This window comes from Hippoglossus stenolepis, chromosome 22 (assembly GCF_022539355.2).
Source record: "Hippoglossus stenolepis isolate QCI-W04-F060 chromosome 22, HSTE1.2, whole genome shotgun sequence".
NCBI lineage: Eukaryota > Metazoa > Chordata > Actinopteri > Pleuronectiformes > Pleuronectidae > Hippoglossus > Hippoglossus stenolepis.
In genome coordinates, this window is record NC_061504.1 from 9,046,036 (window position 1) to 9,061,540 (window position 15,505).

The following is a 15,505-nucleotide window of genomic DNA, read 5'->3' on the forward strand; positions in this document are numbered from 1 at the left end:
GTGAGCCGCACTTGCTTGTTTAAATTTACCCGGCTCAGCCGAGCCTTTGATTTCAGCAACTCGTTTAATTCAAATACGCTTTTGAAGAAAAGCTATTTTTTCTTCTTTCTTTTTTTTTTTTTAGTAAGGGGGTTGGGCATTGGTGGCAGCTGTGGTAGTGGGAAAATAGGAGGCGGCATTGGAGGGCCAATTTAACCTGGAGTGTCTGTCGCATGTCTACAAGCTCCTTCGCTTCAAGAGGCCCGGTCAGCTTGAACTGCCTGACTTCTGTCATTTCGATCTCTTTTTATTTTTCTGCTGTAATGTATACTTTAATTCCCGGCCGCCTGCTGTCTGCAGGAGGAGCAGCAGCAGCGTCGGCAGAAGCAGCTGGAGGGGAGGCGCAGGTATCATTATGCCTTGGAGAGGCACCAGCGGAACACTGCTGAGTGCTTATACGTGGCTCCTCGCCGCGCGTGTTGATATTTCTGGGCCCAGCGAAGGCGCAGGCTAGTTTATTTTTCAATAGCAACCCGAGGCTTGGGCTTGGCCAGAGAGAGAGAGAGAGAGAGAGAGAGAGGGCCCCGTTAGCCCCCTCCGCCGCCACCCACCTCCCCGCCTCCCCCCCCGCTGCTTACTGGGACTGTTGATATTGAGTCAAGCAAACACTCTCTCAGGGATGTCCTGTTGGGCACTAAGCCAAAGTCGCAAATGGAAGTCACATGTGGAGACTCCCAGAGGAAGGCAGTGAGGCCTCAATTCACACCCAATGCAACTACTTATTTTTCCCTTGTATAAGTTTTATTAAAACCAATACTAACACATAATAACTATTTTTACACTAAATCACCAAACCTTACATTTATGTCTCATTCGCTGGGTTAGAAATTGAATATTTCCTCTGATAACTGCAATTTTATGAAGAACAAACAAAAAACATTTATATTTATTATTGTGATTGCAGTAATAAACCCACCCCCCACCTCTCCACTTTCATCCACTCTTCTATTATTTATTTTTTTTCTCCGGTAGTGGAACACATATGCAAATATATTTGGACACCGTCATTATCAGGCACTTAATAGGCATTTCATTAGGGATTTTCTGAATGCACGGTACAAGGCAAGTTGCCATGGATACCCCCGGTGCTTAAGTCCAGTTTATTAAAATGGTGCTGCCTTCCAAACCACTTATATAATCACCGGTCCGTAATGGTCTATGCTCTGTGGCCATAAGCAACATATCGTGTGATCAGCGTTGCCCAGGACTTAAAAAAAAAAAAAAAGAAAAAGCCCTACCCCCTCATTATACCTTATTTCTTTTTACATATTTCTTTATTTGCAGGCAGGACTAAGTGGCTCATGAATTGTGCTTGTGGAACATTGTGTGTGACGACTAATGAATGGTGCTGATGTGCGTGCTTCATTTCATATACGTGCAGTGTTTTGCTCTTTGGAAACACTGGTTATCACTGTGTGGGAGTTGTTAGGGGCCGTTGAGCATATTTTAGCAGACGGTGAAGTCACTTGATTTTTTTTTTTTTCCCCCTGTTACTTAAAAGTGAGAATGGAGGAGGAAGGAGCAGTGGAGTCAGATGGATAACCTCCCATCATTCATGTACTTGTGCTCCAATAAATACAAGCCTGACATTGGCAGGGAAACCTCAGTCTTCTCCTGCAGGCACCTTTCTCTTTGTCTTTTGTTCTGATTCCACTTGTATATTTAAGAGGTCACGGGTGTTTTATTTTTTTAACGTTTCTTTTTCTTTCATGAGCATTCAATTTTCAGCTGGTGGTTGATGAGGGGTTAATCTGTAACGCTGAGGGCTGATGTGCCACTCGATGACGAACCTTATGGCAGGGCTTGTAGTTTGTGGTGGCCTGGTAGCACTGGAGTGATGGTGGCAGAAATGACGAGGGGGAGAAACCGCTACATGATGGTTGCTTGACTTTGCCTAATGCCCCAGAGGCGGTGCACTTCATGGTGGTTTTAATTGAAAATTAATAGTTAGTGGTAGAGTGTGTGCACGTGAGATGGGGGGAAGCGGCATCCGTCGCCATCGTTGTCACGGCGCCGCGCTGCATCTCGGATCCCAGCCCCCCACCCACCGCTGCTCCTGCTGCTCCTGCCAGGGTTGGTAACCAGCTGCTGCCACCATCACCCCTCCCCGCCGTACCCACCACACATGTCGATCCACCGCCGCCCCTGTCACAGCCACCCCCTCCCCTCTTTTCTCTCTCTCTCTTTCTCCTCTCACTGTTCTGCTGCCACCACATCAAGACGCTGGTGGGCCTGTTTGTCTCCGTTGACCTTGGCGGCAGAAAGCAGTGGGAGAAAGAGACGGGGGGAACAAATACCTGAAGGGAGGAGGAGGCACGGGGTTGTCACAGATGTGTCGAGCTGGGCAGAGCGTTCGCCCGAGTGGAGCGAGCGTTTCTAAGGCCAGAGGCCTCTTGTTTGTCTTTTCCAGTGAGGCACTGTGAGTAGTTTATTAAAGGGGCTGAAGGAGGTTTTGAGCCTGAAGCCCTCGGAGCTGAAAGAGAAATGGGAGAAATTACTGGCATAATGTGGATGCTTAGAGCAATTAACAGCAGTTGTATTATGTTAGCTCTCTTTCCCTCTCTCTCTCTCTCTGTCGCTCTGTTTTTTTTCACTCTCCCTCTCTGTCTCCCACTTGCTCCTCTCCCCTTCTCTCTCTCTCTTGCTGATTGTTTAGTGTTTACCCACGCCGCCTCAGAGCTCAGACAGTTGACAGTAATAAAAATGCTACATCTTTTGCTCTCCTAATAATGATATCATAAGGGCTGAAATATGCTCCAGCTGAGCCGTGGAGATAATGTACTATTCAGAGCCTGTTAAATCATGCCAGTGCACCAGTCAGAGCCGCGGGTTCAAGTGGTCTTTACCCCGCGCTGGGGGCTACATCTTTTCCTAAATAAATCTGTCATTGTTGCCCTCGGTGCCTCTCCTTTAAAAACATAATAGTTCTTGCACTCCCTGTAACCTCACGCTGTGGATGCCTGCGTCCATGCACACGTGTGAGTGAATTTTTATTTTGGGAGTTGCAATTCGGCCAGATTTAGACGTCTTTTCTTTGCATTTGATTCTGTGTATATGGCACAAACTTGTATTTGGAAAAAGAAAAAAATATCCCTTCTTGTGCTGAATCTCTCAGGCCCATGTGGCACACGGAGTTGGTGGCAGATGGACGGGCTTTCTGCATCTGCTGTGTGCAGACTGGGGGCTTTGTACTCGTCTCTCCTGGGGAAGACCGAGCCTTTCTTCTTGCCAGTAGATTCCTGTCTGTTGGAGCGACTAAGAAAAACATCTGTGGCATGCAGAGGAAGAGAGAGAGGAGAGAGAGAGAGAGAGAGAGAGGGAAAGAAAATTGACGGATTGGCAAACACCAGTAGCCTTAAATGTTTCATCTCCTTTCCTGTTGTGCATTGTTTACAGTTGGGGGGGGGGCATGTCGATACATCACGTTCAGCACCGCTTAATTCAGCTTCTTTAGCAGGCGGAAAGGGGGGCCAGACTGGTGGTGTGTGCGGTTTCCTGTTAAAGATATTGAGGTAATTCATTAGGAGGGACTTGTTCAAACATCTCAATCTTCATGAGAGACATCTGCCTGGACACGTTTTGACTTCAATCAGAGGCAAATAATGATTTATTTTTTAAACGTGGCAGTGAAATATTTGTTAGTTTGTGTTTTCATTTTTGTTTTCTATTTAATATATTCCCTTCCTGTGGACTCACTATGGAGATAATGAGTTTTTGTTCTTTGGCTAGTTGTTAAAAAAGGTGTTTTAAGTGTAAACGGTGGTGAGAACATAGTCAGAAAAAAGCATCATCTTAGCATTTTGTCCGAAAAAGTGAGCGAGCGTTCGACATGTGGAGGTCTCCCCAAGCCCTGAACCTCTGTGGTCTCCTCCTCTCGGATTCCTCTACGAAATGCCTCCTCTGAACACCCCCTTCCTCGCCTTTACACACACACGCTCCGTTGCCAACTCTCACCACCCTCCGCCTCCTCCTCCCCACGACCAGCCCCCTACCCCACCGATCAAGCGACTGGTTTTGTGTACTATTGGTCCTGGCGTCAAAACAATCCAGCGGGGCTGCCTGACTTGTTTTAATTAGGCAGCACTGAAACGGCAACTGTCTCTCAGACGTGACCAGGCAGAGGTGCTCTCTCCACTACTGTAAATACCGCTGTAAATACTTCTCCGGTGATGTCTTTGACAGTAAGCCTCAGCTAGTTTCTCACTTTTTTTTTTGTACTTTTTCCCACTTTTGATGCTCTTTTCTACCAGTGGCATTTCCATCCCCTGCTCCTCGTCTTTTTTGATACACGCGAATGCTTCCGGTCTTCTGAGAATATTTCTTCAAATGCTTCTTACTGGGCAGAGTGGATTTCATTTCTCCCATTGTTGTAAAGGTAGGTCATTTTATCTGGCACTCTCTCCTCCACGAACTATTTGTGACTTTGTTTGGATGTGTGCTCGTGGTGCTTTGTGATCGCTTGTTACTCGGTAATGCATGGATGTGAGGAGTGGTTTTGAGAGTCCTATACACTCCGTGCCAGAGCTCCGCGTGGAGGCTTCAAACCGCCGCTTAGCCCTTTACTAATCCCATTCAGGCTTTTTTACATCTACTCACACAGACACACGCACACACACACGCGCGCACACACACACACACACACACACACTCTATTGGAGCTGAAAAGGAAAGGCACTGAATTGCACTAAAATAAAGCCAGACCCACGTACCTCTGCAGCGAATGCACCTCTCGTAGCGGCGTTCTCCGGCTCTCCTCCTGCCTGCGTTTCCCTCTCGTGCGGGGAGCCAGTCCAGCAGGTTGTGTGTCTGAGTGTGTGTATATGTGTGTGTGTGTGTGTGTGTGTGCACTTGCATGAGAGAGAGAGAGAGAGAGAGAGAGAGTGAGAGAGAGGAAGAGAGAGGAAGAGAAGCAGATGTGTGATAAGAGCGAGAGCAGCGCGGAGCCGCCTGGTAAGCAGGGAGAGGCGGCGAGCATCCTGCGAGGAGTCACGGTGCTCCCCGTGTGAAGATCCCCTCACACTCCCTCACATGCTACACACACACACACACACACACACACACACACACACACACACACACACACACACACACACACACACACACACACACACACACACACACACACACACACACGCACGGAGTACTCTACACACACTTCCTCTCACACACACATGTTTTTTAATTTTTTTATTTTTACTCACTTTTAAAAAGTAGCTGATATGAATGAGGAGAAGCAGATTCAGGGTCAGTCCCTAAATGAAAAGACAGTAAAATAGAGATCTAACTAATCAGTGTCACATCTCCTATTGAAAATAAATCAAGTGGGCGAATGAAATGATAAGTAGTGTTTTCCAGTAATTGTGATATATTTCATCGGTGGCAGGCAAAAGAAATGATGGCGTAATTATTTCCAGTGTGGAGAGAGAAAGAAGCTCCCGTGTCTCTGTCATAAATTTCCATTTTGTACACTAACCCCCCTCTCTTCCATTCACACACTCACACACACACTCACGCTCGCCCTCCACTGTCCCCTCTCTCCCCCAACTCAAGCCTCTCCTATCGGGGCCCGCACGTCTGACCCACACAGGGGGCCCCCGGTCGGTAATTGCCCCGGTGACAACTGGAAATGATAGAATAATTGTCAGGAGAGGCGTCTGGGCTTTCTTTCTTTCTTTTCTTTTCTTTTCTTTTTTTAATGGGGGGGTGAGGGTGATTTAAGTATGCATGAATGGCATGGCAGTGGCGAGGCAGCGAGAGAGGGAGAGGAGAGGAGAGAGGGAGCGGAGGGGGGGAGAGAGCCGGGGAGAGGCGGGGGCTCTGGTGGTGGTGTTGGGTGGCGGGGTGTGTATGTGGGGTGGGTGGGTGGGGGACCGGCTTGTTTATGATGCCATCCCCCATAAACACGGCTGAAGTGATGACACAGATAGTGTTGCCTCTCCACGCGGTGACACCAGTCGACTCGCGGCCGACGCTGCGAGACACCCTCGGCAGCGGCAGTGGCAGGGGCACGCACTCTGCTCTCTCTGGTCAAGCTCTCTGGCACTCCTCACTTTCAGGTAAAAAAAAAAGAAAAGGAAAAAGTAAGGCAGTCTCTGTCCATCCATCCATCCATCCCTCCCTTCATCCATCCCTCCATCCATCCATCAATCCTCTTGTCATTCCGTAGTCCTCCGGGCTCTTGGCTGGTGTTTTAATGGTTGTGTTTTATTGCCGGGCTGCGTCGCTCTTCCCCGTTGGTCGTCCCACTGTGTAACCGTGCAGCCGTGGTCTGTGGGCTCTGTTAATCTGCTGCTTAATTAGTGCTGATGAATGGCTGTGTGTGTGTGTGTGTGTGTGTGTGTGTGTGTGTGTGTGTGTGTGTGTGTGTGTGTGTGTGTGTGTGTGTGTGTGTGTGTGTGTGTGTGTGTGTGTGTGTGTGTGTGTGTGTGTGTGTGTGTGTGTGTGTGTAAGCGAGCGTGTGTGCTGATGTGGCTTTGTGTGTCTGCGCGTGTGTGAACTCTCACTGTTATTTCCTGTTCTCGTTGAGTCTTTTTTTAGACTTTGCTACTAGTTTGCTGAGTTAATCATTGATCATTAAATATCAAGAGGACAGATTCACCACTACGGTTAAACAGAATAAAAAGGGCACAGCCACTGTAATAACCTTTCGTACGCTGATAACAATCAAATATTAATCAGCTGCACATATGTGTGTGTGTGTGTGTGTTTTGAGAGGGCAAGGCTTTCACTTGGAAGTTTGACTTATTTGTTTTTCTCCCGTCTTTTGGCGTGGGAGGAAGGAAAAAAAAAAAAGTCTTTGGAGGAGACGCTTAGTTTGAAGAGGAGAGAGGTCACGAGACTGATAATCGGTGAAGCACTAATTATCTTTATCAAAGACGAGCGGGATAATTTGTTTACTTAAATATTGATGAGGGCGAGCGAGGCATGGTATTGGGCTATTGTGGGCATATTATTAACATTTCATAGGGCTTTGTGCTGGAATGCGAAAGGGACTCCTCTTCATAATTTAATACCCTAATGCATAATGAGCTATGTGATTAGTTCACATGGAGAATTGGCCAAACTCCATTTTGAAGGCAGATAATTTACATTGTTCTCCAGAGTCTGGCATATAATAGGTTCTTTAGCGCAATAAAATTAAATGCTACACATTTTATATTTCAGCTTACAAATCCCCCTGGCGATATCCCCGTCTTCTTTTTCTCCCCCTTTTCTCCACATCTGTCGCATTTAGCTTGATAGAGAAAATCATTCTTTTTTTCTTTTTTTTGTTTAACTAAAAACACATGTTTACCCACATGTTTTATTTAGAACGCGCGGCAGCCAATTAACACTGTTCATTAGTGGCACCGCGTTATTTGTTTTGAAAGTTTAACCAATCACTTTGTTATGCTAATTGTGATGTAATTTAATTTGAGTTCCCGTAATGATGATGCCGCTATTATCCACATAAATGATGCAGTTAAGCAGCGCGGCCTCATTTGCATGTGCTTGAAGGGGGGAAGAGAGGCTGAGGGGAGCCGGCTCACCCGTATCACTCTGCTTTAATTTTCCACCTCTGTTCACTCCTGCCCTATGGGTCTTCCCGGCCTGTCGCTGGCTATTGATGATCAGCACTTTTATCTGAATTTTTTTTGTATTCTAATGACAAAGAGGCCTTTATTTTGTCTGCTGACAAATTTGTAGAAGTGCAGTGTCGGGAAATTAAATAATGGAAAAAACGAGACTATTAAAAAATGCAAATGATTTCTCTTCTTTTTCTTTTTTTTTAAGTCGACGTTTCAGACATTAAATGAACAATCGATTCGTGGGCCCCCCCACCACACACACACCTACACTCAAATGCACGCCCCCTCTCATTTTTATTGGCTCTGTTTTTGATGGTCGTGGGGGAAAGAGTGGCTTCTTGAATTCAACATTTCCATATCAAAGTGGTGCTTTGTTGGCGAGGGCTTAATTTTTAATCTGTTGATTCCATCATCATCTTTTTTTGCATCGGACATTATTCAGATGTGTGGTTTTTTAAATAGAAAGTTGCAGACAAGCAGTCGGGCACTGCACACGGTCACCAGTCTGTGTATTTTTTTTTGTTCAATCAATTTCTTACAAGGAGCAGGGGGGATCCTTTCTTCAGAGCAGTTTTTAAAAGTCCCCAACTGGGCATGGAGAAAGTGTGACTAAGCCGGTGCTAAAGATTGCCCCATTATCTATTTTGTCGTTGCTTTGACTTTTGTAATTTTGCCGTGGAAAGATTATTTTTTTCTTCTGACCAGTCCCCCCACACTGTTATGCTCCTAATTGGTTACATAAATCTTGTCTGGTATGAATGAGAAATGTTGCGGTGTTGTCAACTGCAATCTTCACCCTTATTTACCAATTCATTAAGATCTATCGATGCAGGACTGCTGAGGGGGAATGACAACATAAATCAGAGTTGGAGACATAATGGCCCTAATCAACCAGAAATAACTGGAAATGTCACAATGAGCTATGTCTCTGTAGCCGCGCCGGCCGCGGCTGGCTCCCCGCGCCTGTCCGCTGGATGTGCCGCGCTGTGGCGAGGACCCAGAGAGTCAGGCCAGCAACTGTCATTACCTCCTCTGAGTTTTCTCTTCTCCCCTCGACAGCATAAAAAAAGAATTTGTCCATTTTCTTCTCCTTTTTTTTTTTTTTACAGCTCGTGCTCCGTGTCAAAGCAGCTAAGTCCTGATTGCTGACACAGAATATAACGCCTCTTTTGCGAGTGGGAAAACTTCCCCGCGAGAGGTCTATAAATACAGGCAGGTCGGAAGTACCCCTGCGTTCGCCGGCGCACCTCCTCTGCACTCGGTAAAGATGATTGGATGAGACAATGAGGCCTCCCCTCTTTATAGGTCAATTAGCCCTGATTAGGTGGGCCGAGTTAATTAATGGAATTGGCAAATATGCAAATGGAAGCCGACTGATCAGCTTTCGTCACTGTCTTGCTCGTGCGCGCGCACAAGCCGGGGCCATCTCCTGCATCAGCAGAGTGAGGAGCCTGATGGGTAAAAATGTAAATGATATGGGACGAGCCTAAATGCTGGAGAAAACTCTCCTCCTCTTTTTGACTCTTTCTGCGAGGTGTGTGTGTGACAGACTCGCACATTTATTCCTGCAGCAGTGTTTTTTTTATCATTAATAAATAACTTCTTATATATTAAATTTAATCTTAAACTATTTCTCCTATTTTTCAAGAGTAATTGGATAGTCCGTGTACAATAACTGTTTAGCCATTGTCGTATTTCCGAGCTGGTTGTATTCATATAGAAAGTGAATTTGTATTAACGTAGTATCATGTGCACTATTCATCTGTGCCTCATGCATTTGATTCTGAGGAGACAATGTGCGGACGGCACAATTGAACATGCACTTTACACTCTTTCCTCTGGTTTTCTTTGTCATTTCCCTTCTCTCTCTCCGCGCTCCACAAACACTGACTCCTCACACACGCTCACACACTCCATTCAGGGACGCTCACACACACTCTGGCAAATAGTCTGTCTTTTATCTTATTCTGTCTCATCTCCTTATGGTAAATAGAAGAGAATTAAGTTCTGAACATTTCTCGACTTGAACGCCCTCCTATCACAGAACTACAATTTATTGTCGGCTCAAATGAAGAATTGAAATATGACTGAGGTTTTTGTCAACGTGGGGCTCATTGGACAGGAGATAACCACATTTGATTCTGTTGCTTTGAATAATGTTAATCCTGGAGGAAAAAAAGGCAAAGTCCATTATTCACATTCATCTCTTTTCATTTGGCCCCACTCCTGATTTTGTAAATATGATTTCTTCAGCCCCCTTTTCTCTCCAAAGCAATCTTTATTCACTGCTGAAGCACTTTTGAAATTCCTGTATCTGAGAGCAGAAACCATTATCATACACAGGTTTATAAGAAGTAGTCATTAATGCCCCTTTATGGTGGCTCCTTAGTGCCAAAAAGGAAGCTTTTAATTCTAAGGCACGACAGCCCGGCTTTGCCTTATTTAATCCAGGGGACTGGGTTTTGTCGAACGCAGCTTTCCAAGTGGTCGTTTTTCCATCTCCGACACCAAACTCACTGCTGAGGGCTGTAATAAACTGCCTGTGGTGTTCCTGCGCCGTTACAACTCGCTCCCAGGAAAAAAAATTACACTTCACCCAAGTACAAACAAACATATGATCGTAATGAAATATTTGTCGAAGGCATAAATCTATGCACAAAGTTATTTTGAACTCTTATTTTTGCCTTTCATTATTTGGTCTTGGAGTAAATTCCTCACTTTTAAATTGCGCTGGTTTTAAGCAGTCAGCCCATATGTGGCATTTTGATTTATTAAGCAATCTGAAGTTTTGAATATGGGAGCCCTTGCCCTTGCCCAGTTACTTCTTTATTTTGTATGCACAGTAACTTATGGCAATGATGAATTAATTTCACTCAAGCACAGAATCTGTGATTATTTTAAATGGTAGCCGTATCTCCACTTGATCAGGGAGCTGTGAGGAGTCAGCAGACTGTGAAATGTAATTTCTATTATTATTATTTCTTTATTATTTTGATCTCGCAATCCCCGCGAATTCCAGTCGGGCCACCTGAAATTGGAGCTGGTAATGAACGGGCGTCTGGGATCACCGCTTTACAGGTCACTTCTTTTTTCTTTTTTCTTTGTCATCCTACAATGAAAATATTTTTTGCAACTCATGCATATTCGATGGCGTAATGGTTCAGTGTTCTAGATAGAGATGCAGCGGAGAACATCCTCATGCTGAAAATGGATCGTCCAGAGACTCCAGTGTCACGCCTGTTGTGTGTTAACAACGTATCGTGCGTGTGTGAAGGTGTGTGTGTGTGTGTGTTGAATTCCCCAGTGTTCCAGTGCTGGAGCACAGCAGACAGCTGTGTATTCCCACTAGATGGATGGCCAGTGTCATAGTGTGTGTTTACTGCACATGATAGAGCGGGAGACAGGCCAGGTAATGAGGCTACATTAAGGGCTTTTAGAGCTCGCAAACAAAGATGGAGGGCTGCTTCTTTCCCCTTTAATGATAGGTGTGTGTGTGTGTGTGTGTGTGTGTGTGTGTGTGTGTGTGTGTGTGTGGTTGTGTGTGAGTGTGAGAAACAGTAGTGTTTGTGTGTGAGACAATGAAAAGGCTCGGTTCTCCTCACTCACATCTTTTGTTGTCACTTCTCGGAAAGACAGAGGGGTGAATTTCTCCCGATGTCTGGGCCAAATGCGTCGTCAGGGCCCTCCCCTGGATTCTGATAGAAGAGGCAGATTTGCGTAGTTGTGAGATTCAAGTGTAAATATTTGCCCGAGCTGAAGAGGAACAGCAAGCGAGACCAAGGAATGAGACAAAAGCCGGAGTTGGACTGAAGCTCTGCAAATAAAATGTCTGTCTTTGTCTCGCCTTTGCTCTATCAGGAAATACCTTTCTTTCCGCTCAGCCCTCAGTAGAAACGTTGGGAGCCATCAGAGACGGTTGACGGCAGTGAATTTAGAGTGTTATCTCCGTCTCTCACTATCTTCCCACCACCCCACAACCTAAACACTTAGTATCACTATCATCTTCCTTCCCAAAGCTATACATCTGCAGAATTACCAGCATATTACAAGGGCAATGACAGCTTTCCTCTCTGTTTCCGATCGTGATAATAAGCAGTCTAGGTTCTCCCTCATTGGAAGATTATGGCTTGAGGAAATGGCATCAAATGGTGGGTGTGTTGAAATGCAGGACACCAGCAATTTATGGGATGTCAAACACACGTGTGGGCAAGCCAGCAGCCTCGCTCATGCGGTATTAAGACTGCCTAACGCCGACGCGGCCTCAGTTGATACCGTAGCCCCGGGTGGCGTGGCTCCTTACGACCCAGTTGGTTTAGGGACAGGCTGAGCAGGGGTCAGGGCTGGTACCCCTCAGGGGGAGAGGGTGCAGGGCACGGAGAACCTGCGGTGGGCACACACATGCACAAGTGTAGATACACACTTGCACACAAGTCACACCCTCAGGTGCTGAATATTGTCACTATCTGTCTCTCTTGAGTATTGAGTGTGTGTGTGTGTGTGTGTGTGTGTGTGTGTGTGTGTGTGTGTGTGTGTGTGTGTGTGTGTGTGTGTGTGTGTGTGTGTGTGTGTGTGTGTGTGTGTGTGTGTGTGTGTGTGTGTGTGTTGGGGGTAGTGTGTCTCTCTCTCTCTCTCTCTCTCTCTCTCTCTCTCTCTCTCTCTCTCTCTCTCTCTCTCTCTCTCTCTCTCTCTCTCTCTCTCTCTCTCTCTCTCTCTCTCTCTCTCTCTCTCTCTCTCTGTGTGACGGTTCCATCACCCCAACAGTCAGATCTGCAGCTTGGTCGCCCGCTCATCATTGCAGCCCGGCTGTGTTTCTAATTGACATTCTAATTGGCAGATTTGAATGCCGCCTTTAGATGGCTAATTAATTTATCTCACCGCTGTCATTAAGGTTAAAGCACCATCTGATCTCTGCGAATATACTTTGCATATATCTGCATTATCATTATGTCGCAGTTACACATATTGCACAGATTTTATTTTGGAGGAGACGGAGGAGGGACGGTTATAGCGCAGAGATAAAGCTGGACATTGGGCTTTTATTATTTTTTTATTAAATTAAAATTACGCTTTTTGTCATTTTTTATTTCTTCAAATTGTTCTGTTTATCATATCCATGGTTTATTGTTTATATTAAGAACATTAAAAAGCAAATTAAATTTGTTAATATCAAAGCAGCAATTTATCCCCTGGATGTCCACCGTCATTTTCATTGCGTTCAGATATTATTAAAAATTCTTATTTCATCGTCTCATCTATATATATATATATATGTATGTATAGATATACATATCTTCAAGTTTTCTGAACATCCATCGCCTAAGAAAGAAAGCAAAAAAAAAGAGAGCGAGAGAGATCCTGTCTCCATTAGAATGTTCATAAAATCGTAGTAAAGGCAATCAGACAGTCTTTCTCTGAATATTTTAAACATTGGCCATGTAAAATTTATGCCTAATTTGAATACTTATTAGCCGGCTGATCTCGGCTGCAGCCTTGAGTTTCTTATGCTGAGATTCATCACCGGATTGGATGTCACATTGTGCCAGCTCTCCCACCCTCACCCCTCACAAAAACCACCACCTTCCTCCCTCCCTCCCTCCTTCCCTCCCACACACTCTCCCTCTCTCATTCTTTTCCCTCCGTCACCCTCCGCCCTCTCCTCTGCGCTCCTGTCCCCCTCTCTGTCTTTTTTCCTGCGTCTCTTTCCATCAGTAGCGAGCGGCGTGGTGTTAAACAGTGGCCTGTTTGTTCACAAGCATGCCTTGTCCCGGCCTCTTCCCTATTTACTTGTGTCCCGGGCAGCTGTCGCCCTGCTCTGTGTAACTGCTCGGCCCTGTTTGTTCTCCCCCGGCTGGATCCTGTTTATCCTGGCTGTAGACATCCTTTAAGGCCTGTCCTGTATCTGCCCCTTGTCAAACACACACACACACACACACACACACACACACACACACACACACACACACACACACACACACACACGGAAGGACATGGACACACTTCTATTAAAACTGGCCAAAGAACACACATGTGCACACATGCCCACAAAAACACACACAGTCGTAATCATCATCCCTCTTTTGTTGCACGTGTGTGGATTGTTTTATTGCTCCTGCACATGTAATTTATTATGTAAAATGTTAATGTAAAAGTGGAAAAACTGCTGTTCAAGTAGGAATTGGAATAATAGCACGAAAGCAAACTTCCTCCATAATATTAACTATATATTTTGTATCATTTTAAATATTAATGTCGTAATCTTTTTAATTTTAAATACTAATAATTATTTTTCTCATAGAGACAGGGCAAAATCAATAGTTCCATCTTCAGTTGCTGTTTGTCACTTATTTATTTATCGTGTGTGTCGACTGATGTTGGGTTGGGGTCGTCTCTGCCCCAGTAAAGGTACAGAGCATTAAATCCAGGGGAAATGATGAAACATTTATTACTGGAGAGAGAGAGAGGAGGTAATATGCATAATTTATGCTGTTTTTAGCACAATCATTAGTGATATTTGTGATAGATTTCCCCCCCCCCTTTTCTCTCCTCCTTTTCTCTCCATCTCTCACCAATTTCCATATCTAATAAATACGACAGAATTAATTTAATATCTCATATTTATTTACTGGGGTTTTAAAGAAATAGTCTCAGATTCTACATTGCCTAGCACTAAGTTTGATTACTGCACAACATCTGGTTTAATTGTGTCCTGTTGAGAGTAGCAATATTTTTTTATCTGTGAAATATCACAAATAAAAACTGAATATATGAGGTTTGATTAAAGGAAAAAAAAACAATAAATGAGACATGAGCATCGATGGGAGCCTGCGAGGCAGATTTTATTTAGCCACAGCAAAGACGACAAAACCATCACAGCGTTCATCACCAGCCCTGCACCATGTGATGTGGCACCTCCTCCTCCTCCTCTTTCCTCCTCCTCCAGCCCCATCCCCAAATTTTAATTTTGCATGATTAGCTTTGCGTCATTAGGCAACTTCATTCAGTTGCGACACTAAAAATCGGGCAGCTTCAACACGTCAGTTATTTTAAGAGTGCTGGCCGTGCTTCTCTTTCTCCGGTGTGTGTCTGTGTGTGTGTGTGTTTGTGTGTGTGTGTGTGGTGGTGCCTGGCTGTCTCAAAGTGTTATGGAGATATTGAAAAAGCATTTATGAATCACATATTTGTTCAAGCTCTCATTGTTTTTACTTCTCACAAATGTATTTTCTATTTAAAAGAATAGTAATTAGAAAAGTTTCAAGAAACATGAAAGCCAAGTGCTTTGATGTTTCCAATTTTTGTGGATTAAAAACATTTGCTATATTTAGGAACCCCTCCCATTTCTAATAGCACCAGGATGTGCATCTCTTTGTATTGCTTCATTTACACAATGAATGCATAATTGCTCCTCCTGCATCCCCCTCTCTTTCTCCCTTTCCCCCTCCCTCGTCTTTAAATGCTTTAATTTGCAGAGGGGGCCGAGGGCTTGATAATGGAAGCGTTAAAAAAAAAAAATAGGAGGGAAGAAGGGGGGAAAATTGTAGGAGAGCCCTAACCGGTGCCTCTTAATCACTTCTAGGTTTTAAATCATGATGATGCAGGAGTCGGCCACAGAGACAATAAGCAACAGTTCAATGAGTCAAAATGGAATGAGCACCCTAAGCAGCAGCCAATTAGAGGCTGGCAGTAGAGATGGGAGATCAAGCGCTGGTGACACGAGCAGCGAAGTAAGCACAGTCGAGCTGCTGCATCTGCAACAACAGCAGGTAAGTTGTGTTTCTCCCCCGTCTCGTTCATGCCGCTCTCGCTCGCTCTCTCTCTCCCTCTCCCTCTCACTGTTTCCCCCCATTGCTCGCTCTCCCACTCTGCTCTGCTCTCTTCTCAGACAGCGCTGGGTTTTTTTT

At 45.0% G+C, this 15,505-nt stretch overlaps 1 protein-coding gene across 10 annotated transcripts in view; it reads left to right on the top strand.

Moving 5' to 3' along the window:
- Positions 1-15,505, top strand: part of foxp2 (forkhead box P2) — a 107,963-nt gene that overhangs the window by 26,738 nt on the left and 65,720 nt on the right. For 7 of the 10 annotated variants that reach the window (XM_035147937.2, XM_047338617.1, XM_035147944.2 and 4 more), the window contains exon 4: positions 15,181-15,367. The exons of 1 other annotated variant lie outside the window; for it this stretch is intronic. In XM_035147937.2, coding sequence (XP_035003828.1) covers positions 15,191-15,367 — 177 coding nt within the window. In that variant the 5' untranslated portion in view covers positions 15,181-15,190. Of the gene's footprint in view, positions 1-4,077; positions 4,415-15,180; positions 15,368-15,505 lie in introns of those variants that run through there. 2 more of the 10 variants (XM_035147938.2, XM_035147946.2) reach the window with 2 other exon arrangements.